At 45.9% G+C, this 19,870-nt stretch overlaps 1 protein-coding gene across 1 annotated transcript in view; it reads right to left on the bottom strand.

Annotated features, from left to right (window-relative positions):
* CNOT3 (CCR4-NOT transcription complex subunit 3) overlaps window positions 1-19,870 on the bottom strand; it is a gene marked incomplete in the record, with an annotated part of 468,179 nt that overhangs the window by 191,420 nt on the left and 256,889 nt on the right. Inside the window, 1 exon segment of the mRNA XM_073602305.1 lies at window positions 7,231-7,564. Within this exon segment, the coding sequence (XP_073458406.1) occupies window positions 7,231-7,564 (334 nt within the window).

The following is a 19,870-nucleotide window of genomic DNA, read 5'->3' as shown; positions in this document are numbered from 1 at the left end:
AGAATCTGTGGCAAGACTTGAAAATTGCAGTTCACAGATGCTCTTTATCCAATCTGATAGAGCTTGAGCTATTTTGCAAAGAAGAATGGGAAAAAATGTCACTCTCTAGATGTGCAAAGCTGGTAGAGACATACCCAAAAAGACTTGCAGCTGTAATTGCAGCGAGAAGTGGTTCTACAAAGTATTGACTCAGGGGGGCTGAATACAAATGCACGCCACACTTTTCACCCATTTGTAAAAAAAAAAAAAAAAAAAAAATTAAAAACCATTTGTACTCGGAGTCAATCTGTGGATAGTGTAGGAAAGGAACAAAAGCAACAGAGAACATAGACCTGAAGTGTGCCTGGGTCACGTGGTCAGCATGCCTAAAAGGAGGCATACCCAAGTATGAAATGAAATGAAAATGAAAAGAAAAAGGGGAATGGGTGGGTGGGACACGAGAGCCAACGACCACAAGGAAAAAGGAGGCAAAGGAGGGCGGGCTTTATGCAGCCTGACTCCTCCTACAAATACAGGCTGACCTACGGTCAGCCTTACACTTGTACTCGGAGTCAATCTGTGGATAGTGTAGGAAAGGAACAAAAGCAACAGAGAACATAGACATGAAATGTGCCTGGGTCACGTGGTCAGTATGCCTAAAAGGGGGCAAAAATAACCCAGTTGGATAAAAGCTTAACAACCAGATTTATTACACACTGAATTAACGTACAATCTGCCAGATTGACCAATGCTCGTGGCATCTCAAAAGTGGCTCTGGGACATACCCAGAGAAACAAGACGACCTCCACCTACCCAAACACCAAAAAATAAGGGTCAGGGCCCCCTGGCGCAAAGTCACAGAAGCTGCTCCTCTTGATTGAATGCCAACATATGCTTTAGGGTCCAGACACCGATTGGCCAAAAAGGGGGCGGCAATGAAGTATGCATTGAGCTACAGAGAGGGAAGCGCTAGGAAAAGCAACAGAGGAACATTCATGGGTTTATCAGACTTAGCACTGACGAGCTAGTTTAAACCAATACCGGGCACCACGCCTTGCCAGGCTCCAAGACAGTGCCCTCTCCCGAAAGCAGCGCCTTGCGAGCATGCAGGTGTGACAGAAAAGTCCGGGGTGCAAAAGCAGTTGATTGATCCAAAGTAAGCAAGATCCTGGGCCAGAAGAGCAACTCCCCTGGCCTCAGGACCCACAAAAGGCCAGCTACAGCACTGCCTTGCGCACCAAGCTGGTAACCAACGCAAAAGGAAACCTTGAAAGCATGACAGATACGTCACGAAAATATGACCCACGATGGGAAGTCTTCTGCGCACAGCAGGAGGGCTAAACTTCAGGATCCCTGATGGTGGCTTAAATAGAGTGCGCGGAAAATAAAGAAAGGCCTGTCGGGGTCTTCCATGAAATACTGATTCTCAGCCAGATACGCCCCAATAGTGCTGTGGGCTATGAGCAGGAAGAGGCAAAAAACAGAAAAGCAAATAGGAAATGGATGTTAACCGTCAGGACTAGGAAACCTTGACCGGAAAGCCTGGAATACATCCCAAGCAGTGTCATGCTCCTTCCTGGTATTCAAAATAAAACTTACGCTCAAGGCTTCTGCATCAGTCAAATATTAACCCGATCCATCACAAAAGCTGGAAACCGAAGAGAAGGCGTGAGGCCAGCATCTGCGTCCGAGACCTGGACCTACTGGTACCGGCCTAGGCAGGCACCGAGAAGGTTCCGGAATCCACTAAAGCCCCTGAGCCAGTAGAAGCTGCTGGAGCTGCAATAATCTGATTTACCAATAGATCCGTACTATTGCCACTCCTGGCCGGATGTGGCTAGGAAATTAAAGGTAGTGAGCATTTGGGACAGGGAAGAAATCACAGTTCGCCAGGTAAGCTGCTCCGCACTCACACTCGATGCGTTGGGGAACAGTATCCTAACAGCTGGGCTTTCCAAGCCAAAGCCGGGAAAGCAATCCACTGCGTTGGAATACTGCCATCAGGTCAACGAGCAGAGGCTATCTATGTGAAAATATGAAGCCTTGGAACGGTCCAGGTACCGAGAGAGGATGGGTTAACCGTGCTCCAACCCCACCAGCTGGAGAAGGAGGAGAAGCGAAGTCCCCAATATCCGCTGCTTGAGACATGACCTGCATAACCGGAATTCGCAACCTGAAAAACGTGTCCGGGTGCTGCAGTACATGGTAAGATGTAAATATTTGAAACAGAAACTGAGATATAAAGAATGTAACCCGGATGAGAAGAAGAATTGCTGCTGCCCATGCCGACCAACTCAACCGTGATGACAAGACATATGAACGGTACCCAGCAAAATGATGAAAATAGCAACAAAGAACTGAGTGGAAATGACACACCACTGGGACAGCAACAAAAACTGCGAGAGAAACGTGAGCCTACTGAAATACCTGTAACAGGAATGTAAGTTGTGTGAAGGAACGAGAAACATGCATAGCGCGAGCGTGAGCAGCATGAGAATCGAGGCTGCAAGAAAAAACGCCAATTGCATGAAAAACGCCGGTTGCACGAGAACGTGAATTGATGAACAACATGCGAAACATGAGAAACGAGAGTAACATGAGAAACCTGGAAAAAAACGAGAGAAACATGAAAACGTGAGTTGGCATAGAAACAATAAATTGCATGAGAAACGTGAGTTTGTACAAAATATTTAAAGCGGAGTTCCACACAAAAATGGAACTTCCGCTTTTCGGAACCCTCCCCCCCTCCGGTGTCACATTTGGCACCTTTCAGGGGGGAGGGGGGTGCAGATACCTGTCTAAGACAGGTATCTGCACCCACTTCCGGCATAGACTCCCATGGGAGTCTATGCCTCTTCCCGTCCCCACCGCGCTGTCTGCTGGGAACACACAGCTCCCAGGAGAGAGCGGGGACCACTTGGGACGCGCAGCGCGACTCGCGCATGCACAGTAGGGAACCGGGAGGTGAAGCCGCAACGCTTCACTTCCTGATCCCCTCACCTAGGATGGCGGCGGCAGCTGCCGAGAACCGAGCGGGTTCTCGGCGCCCCCTGCCGACATCGCTGGACCCTGGGACAGGTAAGTGGCCATGTATTAAAAGTCAGCAGCTGCAGTATTTGTAGCTGCTGGCTTTTAATATTTTTTTTTTTTGGGCAGTGTGGGTGAACCCCCGCTTTAAACCATGTAAGAACAGATGGAGACTTGCCACAGAACAAGCCAATTAAAAAACGATAACCTCAATCTGTTGAACCCATAGACGTGATGGGTAACCTGCAGTGGAAGAACATGGACAACCCAGCTGCGTGAAAGCGACCAGAGAACCTTACAGACTACCAGCCCATGACCTAACAACACCCCTAGTACCTGACAAGTATGAGGATGTGGGTGCAGAATGACAAGACTAACAGCGCATGAATGTAAACCTAATGACAACACCACCCTACTGTATGCAGCAAGCAAGCCTGAGCAACCTGCAGCGCCAAGACAGGAAATTAAAAATGAACACTCAGGGCTAAGGTCCCCACAGACTGTGGTGGGTAGTAGTAAAGGTGTAATGGTGAAGTGGACGTATGGCGTATGGACTACAGGCGAGAAGATTGTGGGACGACAATCAATAAAAACGAAACCTCAGCTCGTATGGATCTGTAGACGTGACAGATCATGGATGTAAGCACTAGCTAACGGAAATGCAAGGAACGAAATACAATAACATGAAACGTGGGAAACGTGAGAAACGTGGGAAACGTGAGAAACGTGGGAAACGTGAGAAACGTGGGAAACCTGGGAAACGTGAGAAACCTGGGAAACGTGAGAAACCTGGGAAACGTGAGAAACCTGGGAAACGTGAGAAACCTGGGAAACGTGAGAAACCTGGGAAACGTGAGAAACCTGGGAAACGTGAGAAACCTGGGAAACGTGAGAAACCTGGGAAACGTGAGAAACCTGGGAAACGTGAGAAACCTGGGAAACGTGAGAAACCTGGGAAACGTGAGAAATATGAATTAGCATGAGAAAACCGTAAATTGCATGAGAAAACCGTAAATTGCATGAGAACTGTAAAAAGCATGAGAAGAAAAAAAACGTAAATTGCATGACAAAATCGTAAACGTAAATTGTATGAGAACGTAAATTGCATGAGAAACCGTAACTTGCATGAGAAACTGTAACTTGCATGAGAAACCGTAAATTGCACGAGAAATTGTAAACGTAAATTGTATGAGAACGTGAATTGCATGAGAACCGTAATTTGCCAAGGACCCCCAAAGAACATAATGAGATGACAGACGACAAGTGTCATGTCATGCCTACAGCCTGAATTACCCCTGAAGACCCATACTATTGGCCACGTGGAGCTGGGGGGGGGGGGGGGTTAGGGGTAGGGGGGTGGGAGACCCACTCATCCACCATGAGGAGCTAAGGCGGGAGGAGACCCTGCCCATACATACCTATGCTGCAACCTAACCAAGGCATCCCCGAACCTCCCAACAGGTACATGACCAGCCAGTGGTGACAGCGGACCCAAACACCAAAAACACTAATGTAGTCATAACCATCGCTAGTCCTGCCAACTCCGACCTCCACCCCTGACATCAGAGATCCCCAGCCCTGCAGCCTGACGGCACTGTGCTTGCGACTGAGAGGGAGAAACCGCCGAACATCCTTCTTGTACGATCCGAGACCCAGAAGTGACGTCAGAGTCATGAATCAAAAATGCGTTCCAGCAAGGTACAGGCAAGCACTGAAACCCACTAAAAACACAGGAGTCTGGTGAGAACGGCAGGAAGACAACTTCCCTCTTACCAGCGCATGAGACCCTCCGAAAAGACCGCCGTAGCCCCCGGTAAGCCTGGCCAGAAACGAGGCAGGGGGAACAAGCGTCTGTTCAACTTCCTAACAGCACCTGCCACCCTGAAGTTACCCAAAGAGACGCGCCGGAAATGACGTCACTCAGCAGACACTGGCTGATACATCATAACACAGGGGAGGAGACAGGCTGTACTGAGGAAGCCGCTCTTGCATATGCTTGCAAAACAGTGCTCCGCTAACATGACACTGCACGCAGGAGGCAAGCGATGTGTGTGCGGTGTGCCTGGAGACAGCTGATCGCCTCCATCCCTCCCCCGAACACCCCTGGTGCAGTGTATTATCCTGATCATCAACATGCTCAGGATTGCCGCATGTGTAAGCACTCAATGCTTACCCCTTACATACACAAAGGCTTACCCCTGAGCCGACATGCCCCCTGCAAACAGGCTGCCCCCCCCAGCCCAGGCCGGCACCTGAGCGGGACGGGTGGCATCCGATGTGGATCCTCCGTTGATGCCACCCGCCCACACCTACTGGAACCGCGACCACCGGGAGAGAGAAACCAACGAGAATCTTGCAGCCGACCGCGCTGCCGCCCTGCAAGCCAAAACCGGAAGTGATGTGACGTGACCTGCCCTAACCCGGAAATGACGTGTCGGCTCACACGAGAGCCAACGACCACAAGGAAAAAGGAGGCAAAGGAGGGCAGGCTTTATGCAGCCTGACTCCTACAAAAATACACTTACACTTATCATTTTCCTTCCACTTCACAATTATGTGCCACTTTGTCTTGGTCTATCACACAAAATCACAGTAAAACACATTTACGTTTTTGGTTGTAACATGGCAAAATGTGGAAAATGAAGGGGTATGAATACCTTTTCAAGGAACTGCATGTTCTGCATTCTTGGTGTGTTTTCTGAAAGTTCAGAAAACACACCAAAAATGTGGAACATAATAGGAAGTCTATGGGAAAGTGGATAACCCACACGAAAATAACCGGTATACCCGCGCTGCAGCCAAACCACAGCACAGAGGTGTGAAAGCCCTCTTAAATTGCAAATGTGTCTTATAAGGTACGAAGAGACCGCTGCTCCCAGGTGAGTTAGACGGATCATAATCTTTAGAGCAGGCTGCAGCCGTGTGGTGCACGCTTTGCCACGGCCAGCAGAAACTGAATGAATCAAAATAAGACGAATGGCTGCACTCCCACACGATGCAAAAAAATGGGCTTTATTGTTCAAACTTGATAAAAACAACAAAACATAGGCAGGGGATAAGAAAGGTTGACACGTTTCACACGGGATTCGTGCTTTATCAAAACCACCAAAATAAAGCACTAATTCAGTGTAAAACATGTCAACCTTTCTTGTCTCCTGCCTATGTTTTGTTGTTTTTATCAAGTTTGAACAATAAAGCCCATTTTTTTGCATCGTGTGGGAGAGTGCAGCCATTCGTCTTTTTTGGTTCATTCCGTGTCTGACAAGGTGTTGCCTACAACTGCAGTTTTCTTTCATAGCCTAGCCTGCACTGTAAATTGTCCACAGGTTGGTATGGGCAGCTAAAAGCACTTTCTACCAGACTCTCAAATGGCTCTTGAGCTATATAATAAATATAAATTGCAATTACAAAGAGTATACCGGCATGTGCAAAACAAAATAGGTTTATGTATTAGGCCTGTTTACACCTAAAATGGTTTCAATGATGCAAGTTATCATGCAGTGCAGCACACTGTGCCCTATTCATTTTGGGACAATCTGTAGATATGATGGGCTGCCACTAAAAATAAATAGTACCGCAAGGCACAACAGCATGTTTGGTGTATCCGAGTGTGTTGTGATACTTCCTCACAGTGATGGGAACAGGTCCCCTAGAAATAAAATACCTATTATGGACATCATCAACTACAATAGACGCATATATCTTGACAACTGGAGCTGAATGGGTGAGAAACACTTTATAACACCATTGTAATAAAAACAGAATGATGGCAGTTCAATGTTAAAGGCTAAGTGCACCTTCGGAACATGTTCCAAGTTCCATCTGTATTTAGGGTGGAACATGTAACATGTCCAGCTCCTGCCCCCTACCCACCCATTGCACCATGCTGAGCGTGGATGCAATGCCTTACAGACTGCAGTGAAAAGAATAGTAAATGCACATTTTTTTACCTGCAAAAAGATGTGCATTATTTTAATGATATAAGCATAACGATTCCAATCATGATATTTACAAATCATAACTATTCATTACAATACCTGATTGATAAAGGCAATTAAAGTTACATAAATTTTAAACAGAGCCATCTCTGTGTTCTAAATAGGACAGTGACAAACCTTTAAAGCTATGAATATCTAAACAGTAGACAAAATTTCAATTAAAAAAAAAAAAAAAAAAAAAATGAAAACAGGCAATATTAAGCCAAAGCACAATTCTCATACTTACTTGTCGCTCCATTTTGTTTGCTTGTGTTCTGCTGGGCATTGGAAGGCCTAGGCTGGGATGCATTTGAATTAGATGGAGGAGGAGCCACTGCCTGTGCATATGGAGTGGGTGTACCAGACGTGTGTCCGCTGGGAGGGTTGTTTTTGCTGTTGGTGCTGCTGTTACTGCTTGTACCACTGCTATTGGATACTGTGCCATTGCTGTTTGTAGCTGGTCCATTTCCCAAAGAAGACAACGTGGTGGAACTACTTCCTATTTGGTAACTTGGAGTCACTGCAGGGGACTGTGGATGATGGTTGTTATGGGTACTTTTAGATCCGTTCTTTGCTGGTGACTAAAAGAGAAAAAAAATGCTAAACTGAAGGGAAACATACACATGTAAATAAAAGCTCGGCATAGGACCAAATGCAACGCATAAACTGAAAAATGAGAACAGAGAAAATGTATGGTGTTTGCACACCATACATTAGTGTCCAGGTTTATTAAAGTGTCAGTTTCCTAAATAATACTTACATTTCTCTATGTAATTGTGAGCAATATATCATTTAAAGAGGAGTTCCCATTTAAAAAAAAAAAGGCCGCTCAGTCATCCGGGACCTGTAATGGGTCCCAGATGATTGACAAGAGGGAGGGAGCAGAGCTGAGCCCTCCCTGTGCCGAGGGGAAGTCATGTCACCAGCCCAGGCACTGAAAGAGGCAGACTACGAGGGACCCCCTAGCAACAGGCATTTAGAGGTGAGTAAAAAAAAAAAATTTCCAAATTTTTTTTTTAATTTTTTTTTAGGCACATTCATGTATTTTTTTTTTGGGTGGACCACCACTTTAAGTGACAACTTTGTGTAAAATAAATTTTTTAAAAAATTGAATTTCCAAAGAGGTAATTTGGTGGGGGGGGGGGGGTTGTACTGCCCTGGCATTTTAGCACCTCAAGAAATGTCATAGGCAGTCAGAAAGTAAAAGCTGCATAAACTCCAGTACATATACCACAGTTTGTAGATGCTATAATTTTTGTGCAAGCAATATACGCTTATTGGGATTTTTTTTTTTTTTTTTACCAAAGATATGTAACTAAATACATTTTGGGCTAAATGTATGACAAAATTTGAGTTTGATATTTTTTATAACAAAAAGTAGAAAATAATGTTTTTTTTCCCAAATTTGCAGGCTTTTTTCATTTTCATAGCAAAAAATAAAAATCCCAGTGGTGATCAAATACCACCAAAAGAAAGCTCTTTCTGTGGGGAGAAAAAAAAAACTGGAGTTAGACTTACCGGTAACTCCTTTTCCAGTGGTCTTCCAGGACAGCCCTTGAGAGATGGAGTCCCTCCCATCGACCCAGGAAATACATTGCCAAAACAGTTCAAAAGGCGGTCCCTCAGGTCCCTGGCCAGTCATTTACCAAGAACCGAAGGATGGAACTGCAAAAACATAACCATAACAGGTAATAATGTTAGTACATTAACATAATCAAAAAAAGGTGTGATCGTGCTGTCCTGGAAGACCACTGGAAAAGGAGTTACCGGTAAGTCTAACTCCAGTTTTCCCCAGTTGTCTTCCAGGACAGCCCTTGAGAAGATCCCCAAGTACTCACCAGATTAGGGGGGGGGGCCACGACTTGGAGAACTTTTCTCCCAAAAGCCTGATCCTGACTGGACATTAAGTCTAAGTCTATAATGCCTTGTAAAGGTGGAAAAGCTTGACCACGTGGCTGCTTTACATATTTGCTCTGGGGTGGCACCAGCTCTTTCTGCCCAGGATGCTGATAATGCCCTTGTGGAGTGGGCTTTAATACCCCCAGGAGGATCTTTGTTTACTGTCTTATAGCCCTCTGCTATAGCTAGCCTAATCCACCTAGCTATGGTGACTTTAGAAGCTTTTTGCCCCTTATGTTGTCTGGAAAAAAGAACAAAAAGTGAATCTGAGATTCTGAATGGATTGGTTACCCTAAGATACTCTAGGATACACCTCCTCACATCTAATACATGAAAATGCTTTTCTTTCTCGTTTGAAGCCTTCTGACAGAAAGAAGGGAGGACAATATCTTGTGACCTATGGTAATTAGATGCCACCTTTGGTAAGAACCCAGGGTCTGTCTTTAGCATGACTCTGTCTTCCAGAATTTGGAGGAAGGGCTCTGACAGAGAGAGCTTGGATTTCACTAACTCTGCGTGCTGAAGTGATTGCTACAAGTAGTACTGTCTTGAAAGTGACCAGTCTTAGAGAGGCCTCTGAGATTCAAAAGGTGACTCCAAAAAAGCCTTTAGAACGAATGATAGATCCCAGGATGGGGCGATGTTAACTCTAACTGGTTTGCGTCTAGAGATTGCTTTACAGAACCTAGCAATGAAAGGGTCTTCTTGCAACCTTCTCTCTAAGTACACACTTAAGGCCGCTATCTGGACCTTAATAGTACTAGGAGTTAACCCTTTGTCTATCCCCTCCTGGAGAAACTAAGATATTAGCTGTATCCATGTTTACCTCACCTCAGTTGTTCAGCCAGCTGTTAAATTTTCTCCATACTTTCCTGTAAATGGCTTGAGTGACAGGTTTTCTACTGTCAGGGTCTAAATCACTATCAGTCAGGCCCTTGCTCCTCAATATTTCCTCCTCAGTAACCACACTGAGAGGTTCAGCATGGATACTTGTGGATGAAAGAGGTCCCTGAGACAGAAGGTCTGGTCTGCAGGGAAGCCTCAGAGGAGGTTGATATGTCAACCGTAGCAACGTTGTGAACCATGGTCTCTTGGGCCAAAACGGTGCCACTAGGATTAAACACGTTTCCTCCACCAGAAACTTTGCTAAAAACCCTCGGGATGAGGTGAAGCGGAGGAAACGCATACGCTAGACTGAAGGTCCATGGGGTCTGTAAGGCGTCTACTGCCCAGGGCTGATCTCCTGGGTGTAGCAAGCAAAAATTTGGAACTTTTGCATTCTCCTTGTTTGCAAACAGGTCCACTACTGGTTTTCCCCAGTAAGCTGCTATGTAGTTGAACACTTCCGGGTGTAGAGACCATTCTTGATTCGACACTCGTTGTCGACTCAAGAAATCTGCAGTGTTGTTCAGCTCCCCTTTCAGGTGAACTGCAGAGATGGATGCCAGATTGGATTCTGCCCATTGAAACATGCGACTGGCCACCAGCATTAGTCGATGACTTCTGGTGCCTCCTTGCCTGTTTATATAAGCTTCAGCCGTCATATTGTCTGAACGGACCTGAAGATGATGACCTTGTATTGTATTCTGAAAGAATAACAGAGCCCTGAGGACAGCTGTTAGTTCCTTCCAATTGGACGAGAGAAGCTTCTCCTCTGACGTCCACCTGCCTTGTGCCCAGTCTGAGTTGAGGTGGGCTCCCCAGCCCCAGCTGCTCGCATCCGTAGTTAGTATGGATGTGACAGGAGAGATCCAGAGGACCCCTTTGTTCAAATTCTCTGTCTCCTTCCACCACCAGAGGGAGCGCTTTACTCTGATGGGGATTGAAATCTCTTCTTCCAGATCCTTGTCTTTTAATTGTTCCAACAGAAACCTCTGAAGGTCTCTTTGGTGGAACCTGGCCCATTGTACAGCTGGAATGGCTGCTGTCATTAGTCCTAAGACCGACATCACCTCCCTTACTGTACACTTGGCGCTGCTTTGAAGAAAAGACATTCTCTGGCGCAGATTCAATATCTTTTCTTCCGGCAGGACTATCCTCTGCTCTACTGACAGGATCTTGTACCCAAAGTACAAAATTTCCTGTGTTGGGGTAGTCTTGGACTTTTCCAGACTGACTATCCACTCCAACTGCCTCAGGCTGAGCTGTGTCAACTCTAGGTCCCGACAAAGTTGTTTCTCCGAATGGGCCGTGAGGAGTAAGTCGTCTAGATATGGAATAATCGTGACTGACTGTAGTCTTAACGGAACTAATGCCTCCCCGAGAACCTTGGTAAAGATTCTCGGGGAGGACGACAGTCCGAAGGGAAGAGCTCTGCACTGGAAATGATAAATTTTGGTGTCTATCTGGATCGCCATCCGAAGAAATTTCTGGCATTCCTTCCTTATTGGGATATGCAGATAGGTGTCCCTTAAATCCAGGGTAGCCATGAACACCTCTTCTGACTTGGAGGGTTCCTTTGAGGGATGAAAAATTTTTCTTTGAAAATTTTTCTTTTTAGTGGGAAAGGTTTTCTTTTTATCCGTCGTTCTTTCCAAGGCGGTATCTAGTTCAGGCCCGAAGACTAAGTTGCCTGTAAAGGAGACACTGCACAGGCGTGTTTTAGATGCTGTGTCTCCCCCCAAAGTTTTCATCCAGACTGACCTCCTGGCTGCGTCAGGAAGCGCCGCTGTTTTAGCTGTAAATTTTATGGCATCGGTGGAAGCGTCAGAGATGAAACTTGTCGCCTTAAAAAGCATAGGGAAGGTTTTCAAGAGCTCCCCCCTAGGCGTGCCTGCCTTTAGATGTTCTTCTAGTTGGGATAACCAGAACTCCAGATTCCTGGCAACACAAGAAGTGGCCAGAGCTGGTTTTAAGCCTGCCATAGAAGCATCCCAGGCCCTCTTTAAGAATGTCTGTTTTCCTGTCCATTGGGTCCTTTAAATGACCCATATCCTCAAAAGCAAGGTCAGACTGTTTTGAGACTTTGGACAGAGGGGCGTCTAGTTTAGAATTTTTATTCCAGACCGCCTCTGGGCTCTCATCAAAGGGGAATCTCCTTTCAAGGGAATTTGGGAAGACGACCTTTTTATCTGGCTCAGCCCACTCCTTGCGGACAAGGTCAGAAAGCACTTTATGTATAGGGAATACCTTAGCTTTCTTTCTCCCCAGAGCCTCATACATTTTATCATGTCTGGTCAATTGAGTTTCTTCCTCATCAATTTCCAGTGTATCATAAATAGCGCTCAACAGCTCGTCTACATCCTCCAGAGACAGCTTGTATTTTGCTGCTTTGTTAGCTACAGCCTGATCCTCATCTTGATCTGAGTCTGCGTCAGAGAATTCAGGGCTAACTAACACGGGGCTATGCTCCCTGACTGTACGGGGCTCCCCAGAACTGGGTGTTGTAAGGCATGGTGAGGAGGGAATCGCAGCTGCTTTACTGGTGGAAATAGACGTGCCTACATCTGCGATTAACTCGCAGAGAGATTTAAAAGTTGATGCCATCTCATCCTTAAAGGAGCCAAGGAATTTCGCCAAGGGAGAGTCTGCCTCTGTTTTAAGTAAGCCTGCAATACACTGCTTGCATAAGGCTTTGTTAGAGCCTGAGGACAACTTATTTCCACAATTAGGGCACTTTTTGCAGCCTGACTTGTCTTCCCTTGGGGTCTCCTTAGCCTGCAATAAAGAACAATCTTTAGCATCAAATCCCTCTAACTTTTAGTAGAAAACACCCGTGCTGCCACCAATGCTGCATACACCCGGGACTGTGAGAAACCACCACCATGGGGTACTACCAATCCCAGCCTTACAACAAAACCCCAGAAATAAACACAGTAAGGGCTTGCCCAGCAGCCTACCTGTGTTTGGCTGGTGCCTGCATCCACCGGAGTGTCCTGGGGATTAGCCTCCATGGTCCCCCTCTCGAGCTCCAGATCCCGCCACTAGTCCGGTATGGCTGGACGCTGGTCGGGATTTGTAGGCCCAGCGTGGGCTTTTCCCTTCCTCTTTGTGCCTTCAGAGACCCGGAACCTGAAGTCTCGGCACACAGGGATGACGCGGTTCCGCCGGAAATTATGCTCGCCGTCTCCGACCCCCACCGACCTTACAGCACGGAGCTGAGATGGAAGAAACCATCTACACCGCTCCTGGGGGGAACAATCATCAGTCTGCCACTGGCCACCTCGGCACCGGAAAGAGGGGGGTAACGGGTCTGCTCCTGTCAGCTGGACGGTACCCGAGCCCAGAAAAAGGAGGTAGGACTAGTCTGGAGCTGCTGGATAGGACCCGGTCCCCCTGTGCAGCTCCGCTCCCCTCAGGCAGCCCCTGAGAGATAGAGTCCTTCTGACCTGGTTCCTGGCAACATGTTCCTCCGAAGGAGGAAACACAAATGACTGGCCAGGGACCTGAGGTACCACCTTTTGAACTGTTTTGGCAATGTGTTTCCTGGGTCGATGGGAGGGACTGCATCTCTCAAGGGCTGTCCTGGAAGACAACTGGGGAAAAAAAGGATTTTGTTTGGGTTCGGCATTGCATGACCGCGCAATTACCAGTTAAAATAGCACAGTACCAAATAGCAAAAAGTGCTCCAGTCAGAAGGGGTAAAACCTTCCGGAGGTCAAGTGGTTAAAAACAAAGCCTCCCGTAGCACGTTGTCAATGCTGACAGGGCATCCATCTTCATCCGGTCTTCCTTCCAGGTTCGCATCCTCCAGCTGTCTGATTGGCAGCACCGACATCACTCCAACGCATGTGTGCAGGAGCCGCTATTCGTGGCAAAGGACTATGAAGGAACGGCATGCAATGGGCACATTGTCCCTCAAAAACTGAGCGAGTGCAGGCCTTTGGCAGAGCAAATGCTTGCCTGTGGGTTTTGAAAGCTTTAGCTTGGTCTCTGACATAGCTAAGTGCGAGGGTATTCCCCTGTAGGGTACGCACTCAGGGCAAGGATTACAGGGTAAGTGTGTCCAGAAGTAGAACACTGCAACTCGGCTGTAGACTGTCCTGTAGCTAATCCTCATGGCAAAAGGGCAGAAAGCAGTGCCTGGGTCCCTTTTAAAAAAGGTTTGTTAACCCATATAAGACAAACCCTGCCAGACCCTCTTTTAGAGCCTGGCAGAGCACACTGCTTTAGTATTTTGTAAAAACGAGCGCTGTAAATACCTATTTCGAGCTGTCTACAGGGCAGTCACATGACTCGCGGCCCGTGTACAGCTCCCATAGATACTGCAGGAGGGGCCGTGATCTTCCTCTGATGTCAGCAGAGGAGATCACACGGCCGCTCAGCCTCTCCTGCAGTAACCCTGGAAACTGGCTGAGAGTCACGTGACCGGCCTGAAGACATCGCTGAATTGTTATTTACTTTTTTTAATAATCAAAATTTTTATTTCATTTATATATTACACCAGTTATACAACATACTATACCCCTACATTCAACCCAAAAACAAAACTACAAATTACATCATTCCACAATTATCACAATTATCCCACCTATCCCATTAACTGAGGTTTACATGTTACAAGAGGAAAAAAAAAAAAAAGAAGAAACAAAAAAAAAAAAATTTCCACAATCTGTGGTTCTTCCCTCCCCCCCATCCTTAGTATTAATTTACTCCAACTCCTTCCCCCCAATGTGCAAACGTGATTAAATGAGATTATAAAGTGAATGCCCCCTTATTCTAATTCGTATCATAAATCAATATAGTTCATAATTATATAAATTATGCATGTGTAAAAAAAAAAAAAAAATATTCACAATCTGTGATTTTTCCCTCCCACCCCCATCCTTAATATTAATTTACTCCAACTCCTCCCCCCCAATGTGCAAACGTGATTAAATGAGATTATAAAGTGAATTTCCCCCTTATTCTAATTCGTGTCATAATTCACTATAATTCATGATTATATAAATTGTGCATGTGTAGAGAAAAAAAAAAAAAAAAAAAAAAGAATTATTTACAACGCTTGTTTTTATGAAAAAACGTATGCAGTGTGCTTTGCCAGGATATAATAAAGGGGCTGGCAGTGAGCATTTACAAATTTTTAATTTTGCCAATAGCAGCAGGGAGGAAGGAGGAGGTGAGGGGGAGAGAGGAGAGCAGAGAGCGGGGCTGCGTATGACGGAGGGACACACTTTGACCATGGTGGTCAGGGCTCAGTAGCCCTGATTTTTGTGGTCAGTATAGAAAGGGGATACAGGAAGTGGCAGGTTCAGGGAGATTTTTTTTTTTTTTTACTTTTTTTATTTTATAGTTTAGAGGGGAAGACTACACAGCACAAGCACAAGGGACCAAGAAATCTATTTTTTCTTTTGGTTGACAAACGTGTTAAGGGTTCTGTGTGAGAGTGTTGATAAAAAGTGCAACTTGCACATTGACTGATTTTTTTTCCCCGAAAAACATGTTCAACTTCTAAAAAAAAGTGATGTCACTTGTGTATAAATGGTGCGCTTATTTAAACCATTATAATGTGTGTAGAACACCTGTTCACAACGTAACTTATGCAGATATTTAAACAAAGATCTATTAAATATTAGATTAATATAATAACATTCCACCAATCAAACATAGATCCATAAAATGTCCACATCCAGTATATTATTGCAAAAAAGACAATCAGAATAAAAAAAAGTTCCAAAGTCCAAAAAAGAAAGAAAGGATTTTGTGGCGATTCAACAATGTGTGCAGACACTTCATCTCAGAAACCTCTCCTGCTAATAACCGTGCCAATGTGATCATTTTTTGCTGAACGGAGAACCACCCCCAGCCACCATTAAGTGAATTGGCCGCTCACAGTCAGAGAAGGAGCAAGTCAGAGAAGGAGTGAAAGGAATCGGACGAGAAAAGGTGAGAGATTAGTTTTAGTTTTTAGTGTCTGAACCAGAACGCCCCATTCGTTCTTTGAAAAAATTCTTGCAAACATTGATCTTTCCATAAAGGGGCATTGGAGGAGTGTACAGAGGCTATTTCAAATGGGAGCAGCTTTGAGAGTTTAAAAACTCACAACGTCATGGATAATATACTGCTACTTTCCCTGCCCATAGTGGATTGGCGATGAATCAGGTTTTGTAGGGATTTGAAGTAAAAATAGCTGCCTCCACGGCTGTAGCCACATTGTTCACTTGGGGAGAAAAAAACACCAGTGAGCATGAGTCAATTGGAAGGCTATATAACAGATGTGGAGATTGGGAACAGCGAGGCCCCCTTCCAAAATGGGTAGCTGTAGCGTGTCTTTAGCAATTCTAACAGCTCTACTTCCCCACATAAAGGAAGGCTAGAGTCAATCCCTTAAAATCTGCATTTTGGAATATACACTGGGGAGTTACTTAAAATGTGAAGGAAGCGTGGCAGGAAAATCATTTTAAATGGGTTTACCCTGCCTACTAGTGTCAGAGGGAGGTTGGCCCAAACTTTTAGGGCACTTTTAAGTTTACAAATAAGAGGGTTCATATTGTTCTTAAAGTGGTTGTAAACCCTTACAGACCACTTTTACCTACAGGTAAGCCTAGATTAAGGCTTACCTGTAGGTGCAAGAAATATCTCCTAAACCTACGTGGTTTAGGAGATATTTCCAAAAGACAGGCGCCAATATCTACGACGCATGTGCCATAGACAACGGCACGCAGGAACACTGAGCGTGCCGTTTCTAACGGCGATCATTCCGTTAGTGGCGGCACCAGCGCGCTCCCGCGGGAGTGACGTGATCGCAGCTCCAGCCAATTACAGCGCCGGAGCCGCGATACCCGGAAAGAAGATGGATGCTTCGTGGAAGAGGGGACAGCGGTGACATCCCAGGCTCCTGTGTTAGGTAGGTGACACATAATGAGCTACTATGCGATGCATAGTAGCCCATTATGCTTTACCTTTGCAGGGAAACAAAGAGGAAGTAAACCCATCAGGGTTTTCTTCCTCTAAGTTATAAGGAAATGGGTTGCTGTATTAGAATACCAAAGTATCGGAAGCTAGAAACGATTTTTAAAGTGTAAAAAGGTGAAAGGGAGATTATGGCATCCTGATTTAGCGAAAAAAAGAGGAGACTTTTCACAATTTACACGGAAGCCTGAAAAATACCCAAAGCCCTGAATAATTTGTAATAATGTGGATAAAGACGATTGAGAATCGGATAAATAAATGAGCATGTCATCCACGTAAAGGGATAAAATCCTGGGAAAAATTAACACGGAGGAAAAATGGGTATGCTTTAAGAGTATATTAAATATAGGTATTGGCCAGTGCATCCCAATGGGAAATAAATTTAAAAAAGAGCTAACAAAATTCCTGGGTGACTTAACTCCAACGTAAAAATGCATGTAAAAACAAAAGAAAAAGCCTTCAAAAATACAAGCCCGATAGGTCATCATCAGCATTCCAAGGTTACAAAGAATGCAATAAGAAATGTAGGGGTGCAATCAGGGCGGCTAAGATAGAACATGAAAGGCACATAGCGGAGCAGAGTAAAAAAAAAAAAAAAATATCTAAGTATATAAAAATAGTATAAGAGGTAGGACCCCATAAAGAATGATAAAGGGAATCTGGTTACAAAAGATGGAAAGATGATGAAGGTTTTGAGGGGGTTCAATAAACAAGACTGCATGGTTTAACCTCATGACATGCCACAGGGAGCACTCTCTTGGCTAACAGAGGATAAAATTAGAAATATACTTGAAAAACTTAACATAAATGAGTCACTGGGACCAGATGGCTTGCACCTGAGGGTCCTTAAGGAACTCAGTCAAGTGATTGCCAGACCATTGTTCCTAATTTTTAGGAGCAGTCTACTGACGGGAATGGTACCAGCTGATTGGAGAAAAGCCAATGTAGCACCAATATTAAATAAAGGGCTAAGAAATATCCCGGGGAACTACAGACCAGTTAGCCTAACATCATTAGTTTGCAAGCTCTTGGAGGGGATAATATTATATACAAGATTTTAGTAATAAAAACGGTATCATTAGCAGTAATCAGCATGGATTAATGAAGAATTGTTCTTGCCAAACCAATCTATTAACCTTCTACGAGGAGGTGAGCTGCCATCTTGATAAAGGAAGGCCCATAGACGTGGTGTATCTGGATTTTGCAAAGGCAATCGATACAGTTCCCCATAAACATTTACTTTACAAACTAAGGTCTGTCGACATGAACGGGTGGGCAAATGTCCCTCCATCCCCATGGGCGCGATCGCGCCCCCCCCCCCCCGTGTCGGTCGGATTCGTTAGAGGACCGATCAGTCCTCAGGTCCCGGCCAGTCCTTAGGTCCCGGACAATGTTTTCTGGCCTGCTGATCGGACCTAACAAATGAAATCCTTCCCCTGTCTGTGTAAGTGTAAACATAGACAGGAGGAAGTGATGTCATCTCTCCTCGTGGAGTCTTTTCGATTCCAGTGAGAAGAGACAGGACATCTGTGAGTTGCACAACACTAACACCAGTACACATAGACACACTTGAAGCCGCCACCCCCCCCCCCCCCCAGTGAACCCCTTCACTCCCTGTCACTGTGTCACCAATTGCAGTTTTCAGATTTTTCACTGATCACTGCATTGGTGTCATTTGTGACTGTAATAAGTGTTAGGGCAGTTAGTAGTAGGCCCCGTTAGGTCTAGGGTACCCCCCTAAACCCACCTAATAAAGGTTTAACCCCTTGATCGCCCCCCAGTTAACCCTTTCACCCCCTGTCGCCAGTGTCACTAATAGATCTTTTTTCTGATCGCCGTATTTGTGTCACGGGTGACGCTAGTTAGATTAGTTTCACCGTCAGATTTTTATAGCGTCAGGTACCCCCATATATTGCCTAATAAAGTTTAACCCCCTGATTGCCCCCTAGTTAACCCTTTCACCCCCTGTCAATTAGTATTACGGGTGACGCTGGTTAGTTTGTTTTTTATAGCGTCAGGGTACGCGCCGTATATTACCCAATAATGGTTTAACCCTCTGATCGCCCGGTGGGTGGGTGTTTAGCGTCAGTCAGGGTCTGCGTTTCCCCAGGCAGTGTCAGATTAGTGCCAGTAGCGCTAACACCCACGCTCCATACACTAACACCCACGCTCCCTTATATAGTATAGTGTCTGCACGGATCGATAATAGTATCACCAATAGTTAAGGGTTCCCAAAAACGCAGCGTTAACGGAAATAAGCCCAGATATCTGCTAGCACCTGCGTTTAGCCCCTCCGCCCAGCCTAGCCCGCCCAAGTTCAGTATCAATCGATTATTGTCACTTACCAAAACACAACACACATAACTGCAGCATTCGCAGAGTCAGGCCTGATCCCTGCAAACTAGGGGTGCACCGAACGGGTTTTTTGGTGACGAAACCGATACCAAAAATGAATAATACACTAGGCCGAAAACGATACAGAAAATGACCGATACTGAAACTCATTTAAAAAAAAATATTTTTATACAGGAGATGGTCAGAGACTGGGGACATGGTACCGGAGATGGTCAGAGACTGGGGACATTATACAAGAGATCAATGCAGCCAGCCCGTGTCCCCAGTGCAGCCAGCCAGCCCGTGTCCCCAGTGCAGCCAGCCAGCCCGTGTCCCCAGTGCAGCCAGCCAGCCCGTGTCCCCAGTGCAGCCAGCCAGCCCGTGTCCCCAGTGCAGCCAGCCAGCCCGTGTCCCCAGTGCAGCCAGCCAGCCCGTGTCCCCAGTGCAGCCAGCCAGCCCGTGTCCCCAGTGCAGCCAGCCAGCCCGTGTCCCCAGTGCAGCCAGCCTGTGCAGGGGAAGAGAGGGAAGATTTCGATAGCTGTGGGTTCCCCGCCACACGTCGTCACATACAGCCCCTCCTCTTTGTCCGGGCACTTTGATAGACAGATCACCCGTCCAATCCACACAGCTATTGAAATGAATGCGGTTATGTTCCCCGCGCTCTAATCAACCAGGTGGCGGCTCTCCTCTGTGCTATAGGACACCCCCGTAATGGCCGGCACCAGGGGCGGAGCCCCGCCCAGGCCTCGCCGCATTTTCAGCTCCATTATCGGCCATTTTTCTCTTTCGGCAAATTGCCAAAA

The sequence above is a fragment of the Aquarana catesbeiana genome, linkage group LG10 (assembly GCF_042186555.1).
Source record: "Aquarana catesbeiana isolate 2022-GZ linkage group LG10, ASM4218655v1, whole genome shotgun sequence".
Lineage (NCBI taxonomy): Eukaryota > Metazoa > Chordata > Amphibia > Anura > Ranidae > Aquarana > Aquarana catesbeiana.
Note: the sequence above shows the minus strand (reverse complement) of the source record. Positions and strands in the feature narration are given on the sequence as shown.